Below are 24,113 nucleotides of genomic sequence, written 5' to 3'. Positions count from 1 at the left end.
GGTATTTAAAGTCACAGCTTTGTTCTTTGAATTCATTGCACCATGTTCCTTTATCAAATGATTTTACAGCCTTTGGAACAGAGTCATCAAAAGATGGCTTCACAACTTGAGAACACGACCATCTAAATATGTTTCAAATTAATTGACCTTGTCAACCATTTTTACATTTACATCTCTAGTTTCCATCAATTTAGTCTTTGATCACTCTCAGGTGATTTATTCCTTGATGCATATATAGTACCAGGATGGATTTGAACAAGGAGACTTCATTTCTAAACTAAGAGTAGTAACCCTTAACTATGTTATTGTGCCAATGGCATAGTCGATAACATATCCAGGAATACAACATCTGGTGACAATCAGATGTCAGGTGAAAAATTCTAATCACCCATAAAAGACTTTCTGAAAAATCTAACAAAACAAACGTTAGTCATAGAAACCTGTACGTTTGGTAAGAATAAAGAGAAAAGAAGTATAAAAATGAGAAGAGGAATGCATTAACAACTGTGGAGGTCGTTCTGAACATTGTTTAATGACTGCTCGAGTAACATTAGCTCTGGCTTTATCACATGAAATGGATTAGGGAAATCTCTCCCTAGTCTATTATAGGTAATATTCTCTGATGCTCTAATACCTAGTCCAGGTGGGTGAATTTGCAGACTGTTCTGTCCACAAACATTCACACTCCAAGGATAACATTATTCCCCGTCTCATGATATAAGCTGTAGCATCACTACAGCATTCAGTTATCATTATAATATTATTTTTACTGTTATTATTACTGTAACCAGGTAAAAAACACCCACGTTGGTACCATGTAAAAGGCACCCCTTCTTATGCCACATAAAACAATGATGATGACTAGAATTATTTAGAAGTATTTCATTAGCATTTACATTTTATAGGTTTGAAGAAAATACACCATCAGAAAAACACTTAAACCAACACACACACACACACACACAAACACACTGCACTAGAATTAACTTGATATGAATCAACCCTTTAGCAGTTAAACTGGCCATACCCAGCCAAAATATTCTACCCATTTTATGTTCAAACCTGCTAGAATTGGCCTCTCATACATACCCTACAATGTCATTTTAGAAATAAGCAATCACATCAACAAAATCTCAACACTACAAGATAATGCGTGATTAATGAAAACAATGTAAATAAATAATCTGAATGCTGCACAGGTAAACAGTACAAGATGGTTATTAAACAGAAATGGAATTAAGCTAGAAAACAGTTGAAACTTACCAATATAACAGGTCCAGAACTTTCATTCTTAAAAAATGGGTTTGGACTTAAAACAGCCAAAGTTAGTTCATATGAGGCAAAGATCAAACCCAATAAGGTCGTAATGGAAAAAGCAATTACGTTGGTGCTGGGTAAGAAATATGCCACAAAACAAGTAATTGGATTTGCCATGATGTTCAGCAACACAGACAAAAAATAAGGATAGTTACCATAGGGCAGACAAGCATATGACTGTATGGCAGGAAGAACACCATTTGAGAGGGCATTCAGTAATGTTGTTAGAAATATAAGATAGATGAAGAGTGAGAGAGAAATATGCTTGGTGCGACTACAAACTAAGTCATTATTTCCATCATCAGAATTTTCACTTCTGTCGTTGGTACCTCTATAAAGATGATCCACTGATTCCCCAGAAGCACCAATTTCACTGCAGTCACAAGGTGAAACAAAAGCATCCCTGTCATTCAGCTCTACAGTCGTGGTCTGTTGACTTTGAGATGGAGTCATTTTAGAGTCTTTGCGTACGAAGGTTTTCTCGTTAATTACCATTTCATTCTTACAAATTGAAAGAGTATTTAGTAATGTGAACGAGATTCCAGACAGTAGCATCATGGTGAAGAGAAAGAGAAAGAAATCCCTAACAGGAAAGTGAGGTGGCATCAATTGAGGATATAATTTGTATGTTGTAATGTTGTCAACATCAGTTGTGGAAATGTTCCTACATTCTATATTTTTAGCACCCTGCCCCAAAGCAACAAAGCTGGGTAAAAGGCCACTTAAGCCTTCCCCAATGAAATAACTAATCAAATATTTTTCTTGAAAGTTGGCAACAAATGGGAAAAAAGCAACTGATGAAGTACAGTCAACCAGAGCAAGAAAAAATTCTAGTAAAAGCAAAGCAGAGCTGTGTTGTCTTCCAGCAATGATTGTAACCTTATCCCAAAAGAATGATAACAGCATACACGCTGAAGAGCCAATAATAAGAAGAGTCAATATGACTTTCTTTTCATTAAGAATATTTGGCAGAAACACACTGATAAGGGTGTAAGTTATTGGACCAATATTTGCAAGTTGGATGACAACAGACAGATATGAAGGAAGATCCCATTTCTCAGGTAAATTCTGTACAAGAATTGGTAACTCAACCCAGATACCATTAATGGCAATCCAAGAGCCAATTCCAAAGACACAAAGTAAGGAATGGACAATCACAGAATTTTTTTCACAAGTAAATTTCATTTTGATTCCAGCTTTTGATGGTATTCTTGGTAAGTACTGCTATTTACCTCAGTATCACTGGATCTGAAGATTACCTAAAATTAGAATAAAGAATAAATAACTTTAACAGAAGCACTGCGAGAAAATATAATTAAAAATAACATTCATTATGTATATGTAAGAGTAATGTTTGTTGAAAATTTCCTAAACCATTTTAACTAATTTCATAATCACCCTCATCACTTTTCCATTCATGTTTAAGTTAAAGGAGACAGAGGATGTCTTCTTCAATACATTATCTCACCACTTGTTGCAATACTTTGTCATTTGTAAGGTTCAGTGCCATGAGGTCAGCTTCCATCGTTTCTTCCTTAGTTTTCCTCTTCACATGTTCCATGCTGAACTCTTCTTTAAACATCTCTCATTCTCCATACACATCACTCATACCAGTGCATAATATATCCTATTTCTTTTACAACCAGTTTTGTTCTCAGTTCATTTGTGTTCTGTTGTCCATATACATAAACATTACACATCCAATGGAGTAGCTGTGCCTCATTTCTTTCTTCACTGCACACATCAACTGCATTCAATGCCCAACTTTCACTTCTAAGCAACACTGCATTTCATAGACAAACATCATACAATGTGTGTTTCACTTACAGACAGACTCCTCCCTCTTTTTGCCAGTATTTACTCCGTGTAATTTCTTCAACCAGTCTTAGGCTACTGTTTTCAGAAAACCAACACTGTTATTGTGTTACTTTGGTAAAAGAAGCTGTCAATTACATCCAGAGAGTATTTGAAAGAATTCCTTTCATGCATCCACATATTGTTAACTACTCCAGTCCATCTACTACATAAGAAGCTTTTCTTCACTGTCAGTCTGCCATTGATGTTATTGCATCTCTGGTACACTTATGATTTACATTAGGTCCACATAGTACACAGTTCCTACCAACTCCTTTTCTGCAGATTGTAGTCGGCAAAGCTGAACGATGGAGACAACCATGAGGTTTGTTAGACAACGATTTTAAGTGTGTTGACACAATGAAAAATTGCCTGTTTAATATTTAGCAGCAAACTCTGTTGTTCTTTGATGTAAGTCACAAGTGTCAAAGCCTATAAAACAATCCCACGAAAACAAAAAAACCAGTAAAATTCAAAAAGTATAAAACAAATCAAACTATATCAAAATATGTTAAGGGTAAAAGAGTGTGGGGGGAAGAAAGAGTGACAGAGCAAAATATTTTCCCCAATTTTGTATGTAAATATGTAAAGTTATCTAAAACAATTACATCTATATTGTCAAGTTATTCAGAACTGTTCACCATTTAAAATGACATGTATAAACATGAAGTCATTTAAGACTTTCATGATGGGGAATGACAAGTTAGCAGTACATAACAAATCAGCAAATTGCACCATCATTTATTTAGCTTATCAATATTATCTTGGCATTCCTGATAAAGGGGAAAAAAACGATAAAGAAATAATGTAGAGATGTTCATACAATGCAAAGAGATGATTTATTAATTCCTTATGTATTTTGGGTACAACACCCACCTATAAAGGAAACAAAAACAGGGTTAGAAACCAGACCAGCATGCAGAAAGTATGATCACCTGAGTTGGCATGGGAAAGAGGGGTAGGAGAAGGGTGTGGAAGTACCAGCAGCAAGTCACCGTGGCACACCACGGCCACTAACAATGCTTTTTATCATTGGGGACTGCTGAGGCAACTACAAACCTTCACCACTGCTGCAGTCACTATCCGCTGTAGTAGCACAACCACTACAATTGCTATCCTGCTGTTGTTGCTACTTCCATACATTCACCCCACCCCCCTCCTGCAACTACTACCACCACCACCACTGATGGCACTAGTGCTGCTGCTGCTGATGATGATGATGATGATGATCCTTCCACTAACAAAAATCTATGGTAATCTTTAGTCTCTTAAAAAGTCATTAACTGTTCTTCTTCTGCTGGTGGACATTTTCTGCTAAGTCTTCTTATCATAAGAAACTATCTGCATTATTTCTTTATTGTGTCTTTCTATCACAATAACTGAAGTAATTTATTCAACGTCAGCTACGATTGTTGCTAAACTTATCAAGGGTGATGTCTCAGTGGTTGTCAGGGTAATCGCCCCTAATGACATCATCTTCTACCCTACCGAGGGGGTCTTGGCCACCCTCCAGCTCAGACAAGCTGAATCACCAGCAGACCTCGGACCAATATCCCCACCTTATCCTCAGCTGCTATACATGGCTTCCAAAAAAGATTTCCTCTCTGCTCTGAAGTCTTTCCCTCTCAGTAGGTGTCAATGGTCTCCAACCTAACCACCTCAAAGACTTACTGCCTCCTCTTTCTGCTGAAGCCAGGCACCACCTGCTGAGTGCAATTACTACTCTCAGTAACAAGTTCATTCATGATGCCCTGGACTCTTATTCCCAACACCTCTTCTTTTTGGCCTGCTTAATCACTCTTGGGAAGAGGGACTGTGGCATATGCCTCATCCACATGGCCAAGGTTATCTGCAGGTCTGTCACATCTGAAAAAGGCAAGGAACTCAGCCCAGAGAAGCTAGGAGTCACCTATACTGCCAGACAATTCTTCAATGACTATGCTCCCAAGTCAGCACTGAGTGATTCCAGGCACCTCAGTGTTAAGGCTGACATGAAAAATGCTTTCAATTGTCTGCACCATGAACGCTTTCTCAAGGTCTGCATCCACAGCACCCCATCGGCTTACCTGTCATATGGGTCCCTGAGCATGCTCCTCATTGCATATAAGGTCATACCATCTATGACTGGTGTCCAACAGGGTGATCCATCATGCCTCCTCTTTACTCTCAAGGTGGATGGTATTGCTTAGAGTATCAGGAGTCCTTTCAATGACTGGTACCTGGATGGTGTGATGATAGGTGGGCCTGCAGAGAGTGTCTGCCATGACCTCTGATCAGTGGTTCCCATTCTGGCAAGAATAACTCGTCCAAGTCAGAGGTCATGAACATCAATTACAATGCAGAGGGCTTCGCAGCCTCCATCTCAGAAGTACAATCATTGCTCCACCAAGTGCAGGTGACCTCAAGAGAGGATATCCTTACCCTTGGTTCACCAATCCCTCTGTCTATCACTCACTTCAGCTTCAGTTCCAGTCTTCACCAGTTCAAAACTCTGACCAGCAGACTGAACTTGATCAACACCCATCTGGCATTCTTCCGGTTAAACTGTTCTGCCATGCTGAAGCTTCTATATATCTTCCGTAGTGTCCCTTGCTACAGTCACACATCATTCCTCACAGATCTTAATGCCTGTATCCAATGGGCCACTGAGAAGATATGCAATGTCTGATTTGACAACACTGGGTGGTAACAGACCACCTTACCCATCAGATATGGCAGCCTCCAGTCTCTGGTCTCACAGGGCTTGCCAGCATTTCTCTCATCAGTGACCTCTGGACATGTCCTCATCAACAGGGTTCTCCACAATGCAACCAAACTTATAGTGATCAGGGATTGTGAGGTGGCCTACATGAGATGGAGTCAACTCGGTCTCCACTCTGTGGATGTCCATCTACCTCTCCCTTTTGTGGATAAGTCTCCACCAACACCACCACCAAAGAAAAAATGGGATGCCATTCAGCACTGTGTGATCTCAGTGGGGATAATGCACCATCTCGACCAGCACTGTCTGGCATATTTCCGCTCAACCTGCCTGGCTCAACGCAACGCCATCACCCTTGACTATCACTCAGCTGGATAGTAACTGTTTGTGCATAGGTGTTTCCCTGAGGCTGGACCTTCAGATCTGTGAGCCTCACAAATGCTGCTGCAAATTCACTGCAGATTCTTTTGGCTTCCATCCATTGTCAGGCTATTATAGAGCTGATTGCCTTCTATGTCATGCAGCTCTCAATGAGGGACTAGACAGAGAGAACAGAAAATACAGAGAATAAGAGAAATCAGTAATAGAGATATTGTGAGTACTAACTCAAACACTATAATAGAAAGTGAAAGGAACAAACATAGCAATATAAATAATCAGGTAGAAAAAGGAGATAAAGAAAGTAGAGTTAGATATAAGAAATGTGATTGTGTAACAAATAAATTTTGCCCATTAGAATCTAAGTGTATAATTAAAGAAACAGTGTACAGGTGTAAAGTAATTTCAGAGGGACAGGTATACGACTATACTGGTGCTAGCAAGACCACTGAAGGAATGGTAAGATAGTATAGGAACATAAACACGTTAGCAAGTATTGACCTAATTTCAGACAGCAAGCGGCTTTATTCCTCACCAGTCAGGTCGAAAGTCCAAAATATGGGACTATTTTTAGTAACACTCACACCATGTACATGAATAATTCTGGTTGAACTAATACTCTGCTCAAATGCTATCTGAAATACAGTTAAATTTTATTCTGATGAAACAGCACCAGCAATTAAAACTAAAATGCATAATTTGCAGTGTGCATTGGCTTGCAGCGGAAACATATGTAGTTACTTGCAAAGCTGCGATTAACTGAATAATAAAGCCTAGATATGTAAATCTTTGTTCTCCTGGTATTTATTAATTTATCATTTCTTCTCTACCAACACTATGCAGTCTTTATAAAGTTATTTGGATTCACCAAAGTGAGGATTTACCAAGTATAGTAAATTCAACTAACTGGAGTTCATCTACATTCACTGAGGTTAACCAGCATCGTTAACCGAATAAGAGTAAGCATGATATCCACGAGGATTATATAGCCCTCTTAACCAATTTAGGAAATTTACTTTATACATACAGACATATATATATATATATATATATATATACACACACACACACACACATAGGTACATATAAATGGATATAAATAGAGACAAAAACTAAATATATTTAGAAGATAAACACAAATGTACATGTGTTTATAGTCGAAATATATTTAGTTTTTGTCTGTATATATATTTCCCTATATATATATACTTCACAAGTAGTGAAATTTGTGTTTTTGTGATCATGTGTGTATGCTGTAGTCTGCAATTTTTGCCATGGTCAGGAAGTTGGAACAAAGAGGCAACATGGAATTTTGCACTAAACTGAAGAAGTCTGCTACAAAGACATTGAGCATGCTTTGGCATGCTTATAGTGATGAGACAATGGGTTGTATGCAATGTTGCGAGTGGCACCGGCACTTCAAAAGCTGAAGAACATCTCCAGAAGACAATGAGCAATCTAGAAGACCTGCCAAAAGTATCACCACTGGAAATGTGGAGAAAATTCATCAGCTTGCATCTGAAGATTGTTGGAGGACAGGCAACAATGTTTTTAAGCATTTTGAGGGGAGGGGCATTTGGCAGAAGTGACCAGATGTGTGGTGCATGAAAAACTGGATTCTTCACAACAACAATGTACTGTCACTAACCTCTTCACACCTGCCTTATTTGCCAGATTTAGCACCTGCAGGCTTCCATCTCTGCCTCAAGATGAAAATGCAGTTCAAAGGACACTATTGTCGAGATCAAAAGGGAATTGCAGGCCTTCAACTCCCTTATGGAAAATGACTTCCAGGCCAGATTCCAAAAGTTGCTGGAATGCTGGAACCAGTGAATTGCTTTGCAAGGTGACTGTTTCAAAGGAAGTGATGTTAAAACTGAGGTAAATAAGTTATTTTTATCAAACATTACCAGTCTGGGAACTTTTTGCTACCCCCTTGTATACATAGATACACTTATACATTATATGTAGGAGGGGGTACCCAAAAGTAACTGGAAATATTTTCTGTGGGACAAGCCCATAGTAGTTCAGGCTTCCATCACTAGAAGCCACTTGATGCAACCCTCAGGCATCAGTCTACCAACTGGCAGAGCTCCAGCACTGCTTCAAACAGTGGAAAACACGTCTGGACCAATGCATTGCTTCAAATAGGGAATACTTTGATGGAGATAAAAGTGTGAATATGTAAAACTAAGTGAATAAAATGATATTGCAAAATTCTGGTTTCTTTTGGGTACACACTTATATTTATATATATCATCGACATCATCATCATTTAATATCTGCCTACCACGCTAGCATGGGTGGGACAGTTTGACAGGAGCTAGCCAAGCAGAAGCCTGCACCAGACTTCTGTGACTGTTTTGGCAGGATTTTTACAGCTGAATGCCCTCCCTAACACCAACCACTCAGCAGAGTGGACTGGATGCTTTTTACACAGCACAAGTACAGGTAAGGTCAGTTTTTGCAAGGTTTTTACAGCTGGATGCTCTTCCGAATACCAACCACTTTACAGAGTGGACTGGATGCTTTTTAAGTGCCATCTGCACTGACAGGGTCACTAAGTACCTTGCAAGATGAAAACAAAATTTGAGAGGGGTGTGGGCAGTGGAGGAGATGATCTTGTGTCAGATGAGGGAAGTTATGAGGCAGAAACAGGTGCCTTGCTGTGGAGGAGGTATAAGGTTGCTCAGCCAGAGGGAGAGATCAGGAATGAAGAGAAAATCTCCACAAAGGAGATGTATGGTTACCCAACCTGAGGGAAGTGCAGGAGGAGAGGGAGAGTGGGAGACAGCAGGGTAGAGATGGTGGCAAAGTGCCAGGCATACTTGCAAGGGACAGGGACCAGAATATGAATGGGATGGTTGAGTAGAGGAAGAGGGATATAAATGACATTAGTGCCAAGGCATTCCCTTGAGGTTCAAAGGTCATGATATGTGGCAGGATATTGCCAAAGAAGCATGATTAGAGAGTGCAGGAGGGGAAATGAGTGGTGAAAACCTAAGTATATATAGAGTGGGCAGGGGCTACCAGATGATACAGGGGAACAGGGCCGTGAGGACAGGATTGGGGAGTGAGAGGTAGGCATACTGTATGAAGGAGGAGATGTGAGTACGAGATGGTTTGTTGGGGTTAGGGGTGTGTGAAAAGTTTTCTTGTTACATTAGGGTGGAACACACAGATTAGGGGCTAGTGGATAGCAGTGATATAGTGAGACAGGGCGTGTGGGTGGAACACAAGTCGGGAGCTAGTGGAGAGCAATGATACAGTGAGACAGGGCCAAGAGAACAGGATTGAGGAGTGGGAGGTAACATAATGCATGAAGCGGAAATGCAAGGGAGAGATGTAGAGATGTATGTGTATACACACACACAAACACAATACATATATATATATATATATATATATATATATATATATTAGTTTAAATTTACAGAAAAACAGAAGACGAAGACAGGTGTATAAACAACAAGTAGGTGTATTAGTTTGACGCTCAGAAAGGTGAGAAAGACTTTTATGTTTCGAGTCTATGCTCTTCAACAGAACAGAACACAAGGAAATAAACAGAGAGAAAATTTTTTAAAAAATTTGGGAGTTAGCGGTCAATCATGGCTGGTTGTATACATAAAGCCAGAACTATGATAATAGCTTAGGAGTGAAATTTAGGATTTCTCAGTTTTCTGTGAAAGGATTTTGATAAACCTTTTCACAGCTGTTTTGCACGCGATGGCAACACCATTGTTATGTTTTTATTATTCTGTGTAACATCATTTCTTTTTTATTTCAGGTTCTTCAGTTTTTGGGTGAACCATGCTAATTTTGTTGCCATTGCATGACATTAGTCAAGACAAAGAAATATCTGATTCCTGATGTAAACAACTTACTGCTCTATCCTCCACACTTGAATATTAACAGTCTCTGGTGCAAGCTAAAACTTGCATGTATCCTACTAAAATAACCAGGATTTCTGTTCCTCTGACACAAAAAATCTCTCACTCTTTACCTGTAAAAAAGATTTCTGCTGGTCAATATATATATTCAATGCTCAAACTGCACTGACATAGATCCCATTCTCCCTACCATTCACCTAAATATCATTAACTAAGGCTTCCATTTCAAAATAGGTGGTAAATTCTGGAGGCTAATCACAGACATCGGCCAAGTCAATAAAACCGTCAACAAAGTCAATTAAAGGAAGAAATAATTATGTAAAAAAAAAACATCTAATTTTCAAATTTTATACTTCATCTCTATACTGATGTCTTAATCCCAGATCACAGATTTTCTTAAAAATAGAGTTACATGAACTTATTGTTACTTCTGGAAACTTTTCTACAAAACCTTTCTGAGTTCCTATTTCAAAATCTGTCAACAAAGATTTTGCATTAAGTCGCAGTTTGAGTTGCAACAAATATGTCAATAGACAAACATGTTACCTTTGTCTTACTTGGAAGAAGGGCAAAAACTCCAGGAATACTAAAGGTACCTTCTTGGATACGGATACAATATAGTTGATAATATATTGATGGACTAATTTAAAAAGTACCATCTGCTGCCCAGTGAGGAAAATTTATCATATCTTTTAAAACATCTTCCATCCAAATATTAGAATTCTGTTCTCATCATTAATGCCAGAATCAAATGCAAGGAACTTCTCTCCAGTTGCAAGAAAACAGTATGATTCCAGTATCTCAAAATTATTCCTTTGCTTTGGAATTGGTTGTGCTTTTTGTCTCCATCAACATACATTTCTTCCCATTGATTATAAAGAGGGTATGTGGGTAACTGAAAACTAATCTTCATTAGCAATCGTAGCTCCAGTAAGACTTCTTGCTGGTTTGCATACTGAAATTGAAGTACTTTTTAACTCTGAGGATCCATGGTTATGTTCATTATATTGTGTCATGACTGAGTCATTCACTGTATGTATTCTTGCTTTGCAAGATCGCTCTACACATCTCCAGTATGGTTTTGTTTTGTCTGTGCTTTTCTTATGATAGTGGTAGCTGTAATTTTCCTCATCAACAAATATCTTTCCACCAGTGTTAGATTTTCTAAACTTAGCCATGGATTTCAAATAAAACTTTGAATTATAAAATCCAGAATGTATTAGACGTTTACAGTTTGCACTGCTCGAGTTAATTAAAATTGCTAGCTTAAATTTCTTTTGCTTTAAAAAAGAATAATATACCTTTTGTGTTAGTGTACAATTATGGTAACTACCTATTTGATTAATGAGCTATAATGAGCAACTGTTGGAAAGTATACTCCTGAAAAAATAAGTGCATTAAAAAAAAGTAAACATGTAAAACTTTTTTTTTAATGATAAAAATTTACCAGAGGTACACATTTGTCCAGGGACACATTTGCCTAGCAACGCAAATGTCTGGTACACAGTTGTCCGTGAAGCAAATTTCCATCCAGCTCAGCTACCTTTGGTCTTTTTCTCCCCTCAAAACCCATTCACTACCAAACCATCACAACCATTGACCTATCATTTCACCTAGCCAATGCCATATCTTGACTACTCAGCACACATCTCCTCTCATCAAAACACCTCTCAGACCCAATGGCACTTCAAGTAAATTTTGCCAGTTTTCAGAGATAGTTAAGAAAGTGGCAATTCGAACACATTCTACACAAAACAAAAAACAAAATGAAATTCCCCGAATAACTCACTTGTGTCTGCTCCGCAGCAGTACAAGCTAACACAATGGCGTACATTAACTGGGAATAAAAAAATATCACCCACCTCTACAAAAACAAAAAAGCTTTTATCCACCACCCCAAATTCTATAACATTCTCATTCAAAACACTAAAGATGCCTTCATATAATAGACAGCTTGCACATTCTGCTTCACAAAATGCAACTAATCCTTGTCAAAAGAATCTCTACCAGCTTTGAATTATCTCTTCCCTACTCAGCCTGAAACCACAAGCAGGACTCCAGTGGAGAAAGCCTGCACATTGGCTGCCTGTTCTGCATCAGCAGACACAAGCGAAATGTCTCCAGAAACTCTTTCTCTTCACGGGGCTCATTGATGTGTACACACAGACCAAGTACTGAAGAAGCTTTGGCCAATTCAAAGCAATGATATTACTGGCCCTCCCATTACCCTCAAACAATGTGTCCCAGAGCTCCCGACTTCGATTTGCAATTTCTCTCTCTCTCTAAGTATTTATTTCAATCTTTTGAAATATGCTGGTGTGTCTCATTCTCCCACCCAGAATCATGGTTTCTTAATTCTGCAGAAATCCTTATAACATTTATAATAGCAGACAATAACTTTGTTGAGTATTATCTGCTATTTATCTGATGATAAGTAGATTTTATATTCATTGATACAGGCTTGGAAGGACTGGAAGAACGGTGGTAGCAGGGAATTGTACCAATCTGCCAGAAGGGAAGCTAGGCGACAGGTTTATTTAGCCAGAGGGGAAGCAGATAAGAAAAGATTTGCCAATGTTCTGCGCCGTGAGGACCAAAGACTCGAGGTATTTCGTGTTGCAAGACAGTGTAGGAGAGAGAATAGTGATGTTGTAGGAGAGAAATGTGTTCGCATGGATGATGGTATGCTTGCACTAAATGAGGCTGCAAAGAAAGAGGTCTGGAGATGCCACTACGATAGATTGCTTAATAAAGAGAATGAATGGGAGAAAGAGAGCCTGCCGTAGGTCGACCCAACAGAAGGACCAGCTATCCGAGTTGACAGTACCAGGGTAGATAAAGCAATTAAGAGTATGAAGACAGGGAAAGCCCCCGGCCCATCAGGAATCACTGCAGAGATGCTCAAAATATCTGGCAGTGTTGGCTACAGCCTAGTCACCCGTATTACGAACCAGGTGATACACAAAGGAGTCATACCCAATGACTGGTGTAGCAGCACCATAGTAAACTGCTACAAAGGTAAAGGTGACGCTTTAGACACTAATAATTACAGAGGCATCAAGCTGTTAGATCAGGTTATGAAAGTTACGGAGAGGGTCATAGCCCAACTAATTAGGGAGAAAATCAATTTAGATGAAATGCAGTTTGGGTTCGTGCCAGGTAAAAGCACTACTGATGCCATATTTCTAGTGAGACAGCTGCAGGAGAAATATCTAGCCAAGGATAAACCTCTGTACCTGGCCTTCGTTGACATGGAGAAAGCCTTTGACAGGGTCCCCCGATCCCTTATCTGGTGGTCAATGAGGAAACTTGGGATAGAAGAATGGTTAGTGAGAGCTGTGCGAGCCATGTACAGAGATGCTGTCAGTAAGGTGAAGGTTGGAAATGAGTACAGTAATGAATTCCGGGTAGAGGTAGGGGTCCACCAAGGTTCCGTCCTCAGCCCCCTCCTATTTATCATAGTCCTCCAGGCGATCACAGAGGAATTCAAGACAGGTTGCCCCTGGGAGCTCCTCTATGCTGATGACCTTGCACTAATTGCGCAGTCACTATCAGAACTAGAGGAGAAGTTTCAGGTGTGGAAGCAAGGACTAGAATCGAAGGGCCTTAGAGTCAACCTAGCAAAAACCAAAATCCTAATAAGTAGGAAGGTAGATAAAACACAAACCCCTTCAGGTAGATGGCCCTGCTCAGTATGCAGTAAAGGAGTAGGTAGTAACTCTATAAGATGTACCCGGTGCAAGCTATGGACACATAAGAGGTGCAGCAATATCAAAGGCAGATTAACTACAAAGTTAGTTTTTGTATGTGGCAGATGTTCAGGTGCAATAAACACTGTAAACAAACAGGAAACAACTTCTATCTCATTCCAGGGAGAAAAACTAGAGGTAGTTGATAGCTTCCGCTATCTGGGTGACCAAGTTAGTAGTGGGGGTGGGTGCGCTGAAAGTGTAACTGCTAGAATAAGAATAGCCTGGGCCAAGTTTAGAGAGCTCTTACCTCTGCTGGCGACAAAGGCAGACTGTATGATGCATGTGTACGAACAGCCATGCTACATGGCAGTGAAACATGGGCTGTGACTGCTGAGGACATGCATAAGCTCGCAAGGAATGAAGCCAGTATGCTCCGCTGGATGTGTAATGTAAATGTGCATACCCGTCAGAGTGTAAGTATCTTGAGAGAAAAGCTGAACATAAGAAGTGTCAGTAGTGGTGTGCAAGAGAGACGATTGCGCTGGTTTGGACATGTGGTGAGAATGAATGAGGATAGCTGCGTGAAAAAGTGCCACTCCCTAACAGTTGAGGGAACCCGTGGAAGAGGTAGGCCCAGGAAGACCTGGGCTGAGGTGGTGAGGCAAGACCTTCGAACATTGGGCCTCACCAAGGTGATGACTACTGACCGAGACCTTTGGAAATGTGCTGTGCTTGAGAAGACCCGGCAAGCCAAGTGAGATCGTTGCCAGTGCCCCTGGACTGGCTCTTGTGCGGGTGGCACATAAGATGTACCATCCTGAGCGTGACCGTTGCCAGTACCGCCTGACTGGCCTTGTAGGGTTTTCGAGCGAGATCGTTGCCAGTGCCCCTGGACTGGCTCTTGTGCGGGTGGCACATAAAAGACACCATTTCGAGCGTGGCCGTTTTCGTGCGGGTGACACGTAAAAGCACCCACTACACTCTCTGAGTGGTTGGCGTTAGGAAGGGCATCCAGCTGTAGAAACTCTGCCAAATTAGATTGGAGCCTGGTGTAGCCATCCGGTTGCACCAGTCCTCAGTCAAATCGTCCAACCCACGCTAGCATGGAAAGCGGATGTTAAACGATGATGATGATGATGATGATAGAAGGAACTTGAGTGTGTTTGTAAGGAACAACAAAATGGCCAAAAACCCTCATTTTCTAACAACATTAGTATATCATAGAGTAATTCTACTCATAACCAAATTTCAATTCAACGATCCAGAAATTAACTATATAAAAACAGCACAAAATAATACGACTAAAGCATTAATTAACGTTTACCAACAACTACAACAAATACACTCTCAAAAATGTACTGTGTCCTACTATCTATCAACTACTACTACCACCACCACCACCACCACTCTAGTATTTTTTTAATACCCTTCACACTTTTCAACATTTGATCAGAACCATTTGAAGAAAGTCTGACTTTATAATTGTAAATCTCTTAACCTCGAAAATATTACACATAAAAGTAATCATCATACTATTTCCTACATTTTATATCTGGTCACAGGAGTCAATGAGGAAGCTTCTAAGCAGTAGATCTACCAGCTAGAAATAATAGCCACATCTCCCACAGATCACATTCTCAACATCTTAAAAGTAAGTGGGAAGAACATGAAATAACATAGTCCTATAAATATGGGTTGTTCACTTCTGGGAGAGCCTTAATTACAGGTCTTCTGATCAAATGGAGTTAAACATATCATAAAAAAATAACAGTAAAGTTACAAACGCCAATAATTCATAAAATGTCTTCAATAAAAGATTAAGTATTCTAAACACTTCGAGGACAATGGCTTGCTTTTTTTTCTATTGTGATTCCATTTGCTTCTAAGAATACACTAGCCTTCAAGTCCCTATTTTGTTGGGGGTACCAAAGAAGAAGCTTCCGTACCAGTGTTTCCTAATCTTTTGTTGATCCCTTTTTGATGACCCGTTGAATCAGACAGCTTCCCTCCTTAAATTGATTGAAGTTTAATTGCAATTCTTGCTGAAATTAATGTTAGCATTTCCTGGCGATGCAATTACCCCGTGGCTGCTCAACTTGCTAAAAATAGCAACCAAATTTTATACAAATTACACCCAAATATACTAAAAAAAAAGAACACATTGAATAATGAAGTTTTAGATGCATTATTCTAGAAAATAAGCTGAGGTGGCCATGACTGCAAAGCCTGTGATCTTGGCTTTGTTCAATCAGAAGTAAACCACAACTCTGCATGTCAGATCTTTCTGAGAGGGATCATATTCAGATGTGTGTCAGGAAGGTCTATTTTAGTTATGTACTACCTTAAACTAGTGCTTGGTTGATTGCCCAAGTAATTGCTGCCTTTATTCAATAGGTGGAGAGGAATCTTAGTTACTGTTTGATTGCTGTTTGGCATTCCATCATGCAGGTGATGAAAGTCGTGCTTTTTTGCCAACAGTATTGAGATACCACTTCTTGTTTTATACGTCACGTTCATTCTATTGCTAATTCTTTCACTTCTAGGCATAGTGTGTCCATTCCAAGATGGGCCTAAAAACAATTTTGTAAATAAAAATATGTTAAGACTTATGGCATACCTATGCACATGTACAGACTGACTTTGTTGCCTCATAACTTCCTGGAAAATCAATATTTTTTTAATGGAATTTTCTACAAATACATTTCAGATGATGGTAGATTCTTATTATATAGGAATTTGTTGTGAAAAAATTTTTCATGGGTGAAAGAATGGAGTTTCAGAAAATTAACACAAGTTGGTTTTGTTTCTGTATAACTTTCAGAAAAATGAATATAATTTAATGCAATTTTCTATAAATACCTTTCAGAGTCTGTAGATTATATCAGAATATGAAAACAAACTGGTGGGCTCGCATACACATACAGACACACACCACATATATCTACTACAAAATGAAACTTGAAATTTCAAAAAAATATTGGATGTGTGCCAATATGTAGGTGTGCATGCTCACCATTTTCCTTGTTACATAAAATTCTGATATGACTGTTAATTTACACACTCTGAAATGTATCTATAGAAAATTTCATTTAATAATATCCATTTTTCTGAAAGTTATAAAGAAACAAAACCAACTTGTGTTAATTTTCTGAAACACTTAATTACATGCTTTTATGATGAGATGACGTGGAAGTTTAAATTTAGGTTGAGTGAGTCACAATGCCAATTTGAGAGACTAATTTTAAGATAAACTTGTGTTAGATATGAAGCATATATATTAATTTTACATGTTATTTTTTTATATCTCATAACACCATAGATCTTAAATAACGTTACTAAGCAACACAAAAAGGTAATTACAAAACCGGACTTGCTTCGTAGATTTGATAACGTTTGTACATTTGATATTATATCCACTGGAAAAGCTTTTATTCTCATTTTGTCAAGTAAATAAAGCCAACAGGCAAAGTTCCTAGTTCAATCTCATAAAGCAGCACCTTAAACACTGAACATAAATATTTAGAGGGGTGGGGCACAGTGAGGAGTTTTTACTGCATTTTTGACTCCGAGATCAAATATATATTTTACAAATGTTCACTACTTTACAAAACCTAAATCAGCTAAGAAAATGAGCTTCTCTAAATGCATTAAAAGCATTTTAACACGATCTGATTACTATTTCAGAAAATTCTCAGGTTGGGGCAAAATGAGTAAGCCAAGATAAAGTAAACTTGTAGCTTCAGATCTCCAGATCTGAAGCATACATAATCAATATCCATCTTTAGACATCAAAAAGATCAGAAATGCAAAAAAAAAAAAAAAAATTGAAACATCTGTCAAATATAAGAGGATCAGGGGGAGAAATGGCACATAATATAAAATTAATGAAACTCAACTAAATCAAAAACTTCAACACAGAATATTCTCTTGTGCCTCTTAACTCTCTCTCTCTTCCTGATATATTTACTCACCATGCAATGAAAGAGAAGAAGTTATTGAAATAAGACATTACTCATTTTACCCTGTTTTAGACATTTTTAAAACCTGAAAATTATCAAGTTAGACATTAAGTGCAGGAAAAAAATTGACTTGGAATACAACAGAGGAAATAATATTGATTGTTAAACACAAGAATTATTCAGATATTTTATTAGTAACCACAATTAAAATTTTATTAGTAACCACAATTAAAATTTTATTAGTAACCACAATTAAAATTTTATTAGTAACCACAATTACAATTGGGTCAAAATTGAGGAAAAATGTCTTTCAGGCCGTCTGTGTGGGTGTGTGTGTGAGCAAGGTCGTTGATTTTTGGTCTTAGTAGGAGACCGAAAGTGGCAACAATGCTGGCAAGGACATTGTTTCCTTGTATATGGGTGTGTATATGTATTCATGTGTGTGTGTATGTTCATGTATGTGGGTATATGTGTGTGTATGTGCACCTTTCCAGATATAGTTCTCAATATGCATGTGTATATGTGTTTGAGGCATGTATATATGTGTGTGTATGTGTGAGCGGTTGGAGTGGTTGGCATTAGGAAGGGCATCCAGCTGTAGAAACTCTGCCAAATTTAGATTGGAGCCTGGTGTAGCCACCCGGTTTCACCAGTCCACAGTCAAATCGTCCAACCCATGCTAGCATGGAAAGCGGACGTTAAACGATGATGATGATGATGATGATGATAGAGAGAGAGAGAGAGAGAGAGACAGACAGACATACCATATGTGAGAACTGAATAGGTGACCTCAAACCAGTCAACACCCAACCAGTTATCTTTTGACCTGGGATGAGGTGAAGCATGACCTTCAAACGTTGGGCCACACAGAGGCAGTGACAAGCAACTGAGACCTTGGGAGGTATGCTGTGCTTGAGAAGACCCAGCAAGCCAAGTGAGATTGTAACCGTGGCCTATGCCAGTGTTGCATAACCGGCTCATTGGGCAATAAACTATGCTTAAGAAAACCTGTTGAGTCAAGTGAAATCATTGTTGAATAAACTATGCTTGAGAAGATCTGTTGAGTCAAGTGAAATCATTGTCATAGCCAATGCCAGTACCACCTGACTGGCACCTGTGCCAGTGGCATGTGAAAAGCACCATTTGAGTGTGGTTGATGCCTGTGCTGCCTGACTGGCACCCGTGCCGGTGGCACATAAAATGCAATGTTTGAATGTGGTCAATACCAGTATCCCCTGACTGGCTCCTATGCCAGTGGCACATAAAAAGCACTGTCTGAACATGATGAATGCTAGGCTTTGCCTGACTGGCTCCTGTGCCAGTAGCACGTAAAAAGCACCCACTGCACTCTTAGAGTGGTTGGCAATACTAGACATAAATCCAATGGTAATTTTCTGAGTGGCCATAACCAACTACTTTGGGGTAGAGAACTTTTGAATTAAAGACATAAGTGCAGAATTGAGCAGATTTCTGGTTCAAGGACCCCATATAACCCCTCATAACATTAAAACCTTTTTTTATTTTCAGAAAATCTTTACAAATTTGTGTTCTACACATGGGAATTCATACAATTATGCAAAAAACTGTGTAATTTAAGAGTCATTTACCTGTTATTTTTAGTTTGTCTCACAACCACCTTATGCCTTCCTCATATATTGATGTTTTTCAATATTTTTCTCTCCACTAGTAGCAAGATGGCAGAATCCCTGACATGCCAGGAAAGGTACTTGGCTCTCCAGTTGATATGCCATAGTTATTTACCTGGTTAACATTTCATTTACAATGAAGGTGTTAAGCTGGCAGAATTGTTAGCATGCCAGGCAAAATATTAGCAGCATTTCATCTGTCATTGTTCCGAGTTCAAATTCAGCCAAGGTCAACTTTACTTTTCATCCTTTCAGGGTCAATAACGTAAGTTCCAGTTAAGATAGAGGTCGATGTATCCGATTTAACTCCTCTCCCAAAATTGCTGGCCTATTGCCAAAATTTGAAACCAATAGTTTTCTCCTCATTTAATGGAATGATGATGAACCCAAGAGTGGTTCATTGCTGGGATTTAAGCAAAGATTTGGACTGTCCGTATATTAAACACTCTATTTAAAATTTTAAAATTTGGAAAAGAGTGGAACTTCTAGGATTTATGGTGGGAAAGGGTTTAGAATGAAAAAGAAAAACTTTTTCATATGAATTCCCATGAGTAGAACTCAAATTTGCAAAACTTTTCTGAAAATTCCAAAATGTGAAAAAAGTTAAGAGGGGTTATATGGGGCCCTTAAACCAGAATACTGCCTTTAAAAATGAACAAAAAACATGCAAAAATTAAGCAGACAATAACATGTACATGGCCATACAGTTTGATACTAAAATTATATAAGCATGGCTTTTGGTAAGAAGTTTGCATCCCAACCATATGGTTCTGGGTTCAGTCCCACTGCATGGCACCTTGGACAAGTGTCTTCTGCTATAGCCCCAAGCTGACCAAAGCCTTGAGAGTGGATTTGGTAGGCAGAAACTGAAAGAAGCCCATTATATATATAATGTGTGTGTGTGTGTGTGTGTGTCACAACCACATGACAACCAGTGTGGGTATGTTTACATCCCTGTAACTTAAGGATTCAGCAAAAGAAACTACTAGAATAAGTACCAGATTTTAAAAAATAAGTACTGGGAGTTGATTCATTCATATTCTTCAAGGTGGTACCCCCAGTATGGCCACAGTCTAACGACTGTAACAGAATATATATATATACACACACACACATATATAAACATACATTTCATAGGGGGTGGGGCAAAATTAGTAATTTCTGATTTCCCGTTATTTTCTCCCTATTTGTTTGAAATCATTACATTTACAAATATTGCATCATCATTTTACACTGTTGCATCATCTTTAGGAGTAAATATTAATCAGTAAAGTTGTTGTTGAAGTTGAGAGTCGAAAACATAGGAGACAGGTCGTCCTTTTTCAAGACATTTTTCTTCAACTTTAACCCAATTGTAATTGAGGTTGCTAATAAAATATCTGGATAATTTTTGGTGTTTAACAATCAATATTCGTTTCTCTCTGGTATTCCAAGTCAATTTTTTTCCTACACTTAATGTCTAATTTTATAATTTTCAAGTTTCAAAAAAAATGGTGTCCAAAATGGGGTAAAATGAGTAATGTCTAACTTCTATAAATTTTCCTCTTTAATTGCCTAGTATGTAAATATATTGCCAATGGAGACACTCCGGTAAATCGTAATGAAGTTATAGAGAATATTTATTGAGTTTTTTTTTATTATTTAGTCGACTTTTGCTAATTTCATATCATGTGCCATTTTTCCCCGACCCTCTTTCATTTGACTGAGATATTTCAATTTTCTTGTTTTCTATTTCTAATCTTTCTGGTGTCTACAGGTGGATATTGATGTGTACGAAGGAATGAAGCTGTAAATTTACATCATCCTTGCTTACTCATTTTGCCCCAGCCAAATTATACTCAAAGAGAACAGCGATAGCTTTTTGAAACAGATATTCAGATTATATTATAATGCTTTTAATGCATTTAGGGATGGCCATTCGCTAAGCTGATATAGTTTTTTGCCGTAAATTTTTACAAGTACCTTTGCAAGGTCGTGAACATTTGTAAAAAATATATTTTGTCTCAAAGTTAAAACTGCAATAAGAACACCTCACATTGCCCCTCCATTATTTGTGTTGGTCTCCTTTACGTAACGAGTTCATATCGCACTGAAAGCCGTCTCTGTCTTTCACACCTGAGTTCAAGATCGGACGAACCAACTCCACCTTTTACTCTTGAGTCAATATTAGAAACAATTATATAAAACTGGACATTAAAACATATACTCACATTTTCATATATAAATACGCATGTGATGATTCGTTTCTTTCGTTGAATTGAAATCATTTTTTAAATTGCAATAAGAGAGAATATTCGGCAGAAAGTAAAACATTTTGAATCTAAGAAGCTCCAGGCAGGTAAAGAAAGGTATTTGTAATGAAAGGTATAATAATGAGAGCAAGTGCCCTGGGAGATAAACAGTGGTGTAAAGGGAAAATGTGACCGCTTCGAATAATCGCCCGTGTAGGCGGTGTCTATAATTTTAGATCATTTAGTCTATGTGCAATGTTGTTCTTGGTTACGAGTTTCTAATGAATTATCCAAAAGATTCACTGTTCTTAAGATAACTAGTGAAAAGGGAGTGTCGGTGTAACTCGCGCAGATTATATGTAATAATGCTTTTTTCGATGCACCGGTTTATCAACAATTTTGTTGTCCGTGGCAGCGGTGAAGACAATGGACTGCACACACACACCCCCTTTGTTGTTTTTTTTAGAAGAACCTACTATATCGAGTACGGAGATTCCGAATCTGCAAAAAGAAATCTGCATTTAAAACTTCTAATTTCCCTCATTCCTCCCCCCCCCCCCACACACACACACAATTTCTTAAATTTTCACTTTTTAAAAAAAATTGGTGTGGAGGCGAAATACGTAGAAAACTACGGAGATTATGATTCTGGAGAAAAGAAATTTGTAAAATTTCAATTTAAAAAAAAATTAAAAGTAAACACCCTCCCCCTCGCCCTATGGCAAGAAGTGAAATTAAAGTGTTTTTTTCTACTAATGTTTCACACATGCATAGAATTATACTAAAATAGCAGACGTCGCAAAAAGTATCTCAACAAAACCTGACATGCTAGAAACGTTTTCAAAATGTTAATACGAATTACCAAAGAAGAAAAAATTTCAAAATTTAACACCAAATTAAAAACCTAATTTCTAAATTTTTCACGGAGATTGTGATTCTAAAAAAAAGTTGTTTGTAAAATTTCAATTTTTCAAAAAAATTAAATTAAATAAACACCCCTCCCCTCCACCATATGACAGAAAGGGAAATTTCCCCCACCCTTGTTTTCTTTGCCAGAGGGGCAAATTTTGAAAACGTGTTTTGGGGGGTTTCAAAATCTTCATATCGGAAATCTGACAAGCTAGAAATAACAGCCAAACCAATGATCAACTTTCTAAATACGAATTACTATAAAAGGGAAAAAAAATTTAATGCCATTTTGTTGTGTGTGTGTGTATGTGCATGCGTGCGTGTGTGCATGTGTGTGTGTGTATGCATATGTGTGTGTGTGTGTGTGTGTGTACCTGTTTCATTAGAATATTTCGAGACACTATCATGTCACAAAAATGTTAAAAATTTATTAACTTAATCGATTTGTGACTAAACCTTCATTTAATTTCATTTTATACCAACTTTATTATCAGTTATATAGATAATTGCAATTATGGTCTGTAAAGAAAACTTATTCATCTGTACATTTTCAGAAATGTTTCTCTTTTGCAATCAACGTTACAAATACACACAAATTTCTTGGGAGCCAAACAATCTTTACAGCTGGTCCCTATAGACCACCCCTAACTCCTCTACTATGCTTCAAAGAATGTCTCAATAGTATTAGGTGTTTCATCCATCAGTGTAATGCTGACAACATATTAATGAAGGGGGACTTCAACGTTCCCAGCTTGAAAACAGGTTTTCCCACCTCAACCCCATTCAGATCAGTAAACAAATCTAAGTGCAGAATACCTAGAAATAGAAAGAAAACAAATCAGAAATTCAAAGATTCAACGAGGTGAACATCAGTACCCCTTCAGGTAGATGGCCCTGCTCGATCTGTAGAAAAGGTATAGGTAGAAACACCATAAGATGTACCCAGTGTAAGCTATGGACACATAAGAGGGGTAGCAATATCAAAGGAAGGCTAACTCGGATGATAGTTTTTGTATGTAGCAGATGTTCAGGAGCTATAAACACTGAAAATGTGCAGAAAACAACCTTTGCCACACTCCAGGGAGAAAAACTAGAAGTAGTTGATAGCTTCTGCTACCTAGGTGACCAAGTTTGTAGCAGGAAGGGGGGTGGGGCTAGAATAAGAATAGCTTGGGCAAAGTTTAGAGAGCTCTTACCTCTGCTGGTGACAAAGGGACTCTCATTCAGAGTAAAAGGCAGACTGTATGATGCATATATACGAACAGCCATACTACATGGCAGTGAAACATGGGCCATGACTGCTGAGGACATGCGTAAGCTCACAAGAAACGAAGCCAGTATGCTCCGATGCATGAGTAATGTCAGTATGCATACTTGACAGAATGTAAGTACCTTGAGAAAAAAGTTAGACCTAAGAAGCATCAATTGTAGTGTGCAAGAGAGACGATTGCGCTGGTATGGACATGTGGCAAGAATGGATGAGGATAGCTGTATGAAAAAGTGCCACACCCTAGCAGTTGAGGGAACCTGTTGAAG

The 24,113-nt window shown here is 38.3% G+C and overlaps 1 protein-coding gene across 2 annotated transcripts in view; it reads right to left on the bottom strand.

Annotated features, from left to right (window-relative positions):
* Window positions 1-21,845, bottom strand: part of LOC106867900 (solute carrier family 52, riboflavin transporter, member 3-A) — a 28,314-nt gene extending 6,469 nt beyond the window's left edge. The window contains exons 1-2 of one of the 2 annotated variants that reach the window (XM_014912968.3): window positions 21,648-21,845; window positions 1,264-2,576 (exon numbers count right to left, since the gene is read on the bottom strand). In XM_014912968.3, the coding sequence (XP_014768454.1) occupies window positions 1,264-2,502 (1,239 nt within the window). In that variant the 5' untranslated portion in view covers window positions 2,503-2,576; window positions 21,648-21,845. Of the gene's footprint in view, window positions 1-1,263; window positions 2,577-3,144; window positions 3,665-21,647 lie in introns of those variants that run through there. The other variant, XM_089365567.1, reaches the window with a different exon arrangement.
* Window positions 21,846-24,113: the final 2,268 nt, after the last annotated feature.

Source organism: Octopus bimaculoides, chromosome 1, assembly GCF_046866305.1.
Source record: "Octopus bimaculoides isolate indiv1 chromosome 1, ASM4686630v1, whole genome shotgun sequence".
Lineage (NCBI taxonomy): Eukaryota > Metazoa > Mollusca > Cephalopoda > Octopoda > Octopodidae > Octopus > Octopus bimaculoides.
The sequence above is the reverse complement of the archived record's forward strand: the minus strand, read 5'-3'. Positions and strand labels throughout refer to the sequence as shown.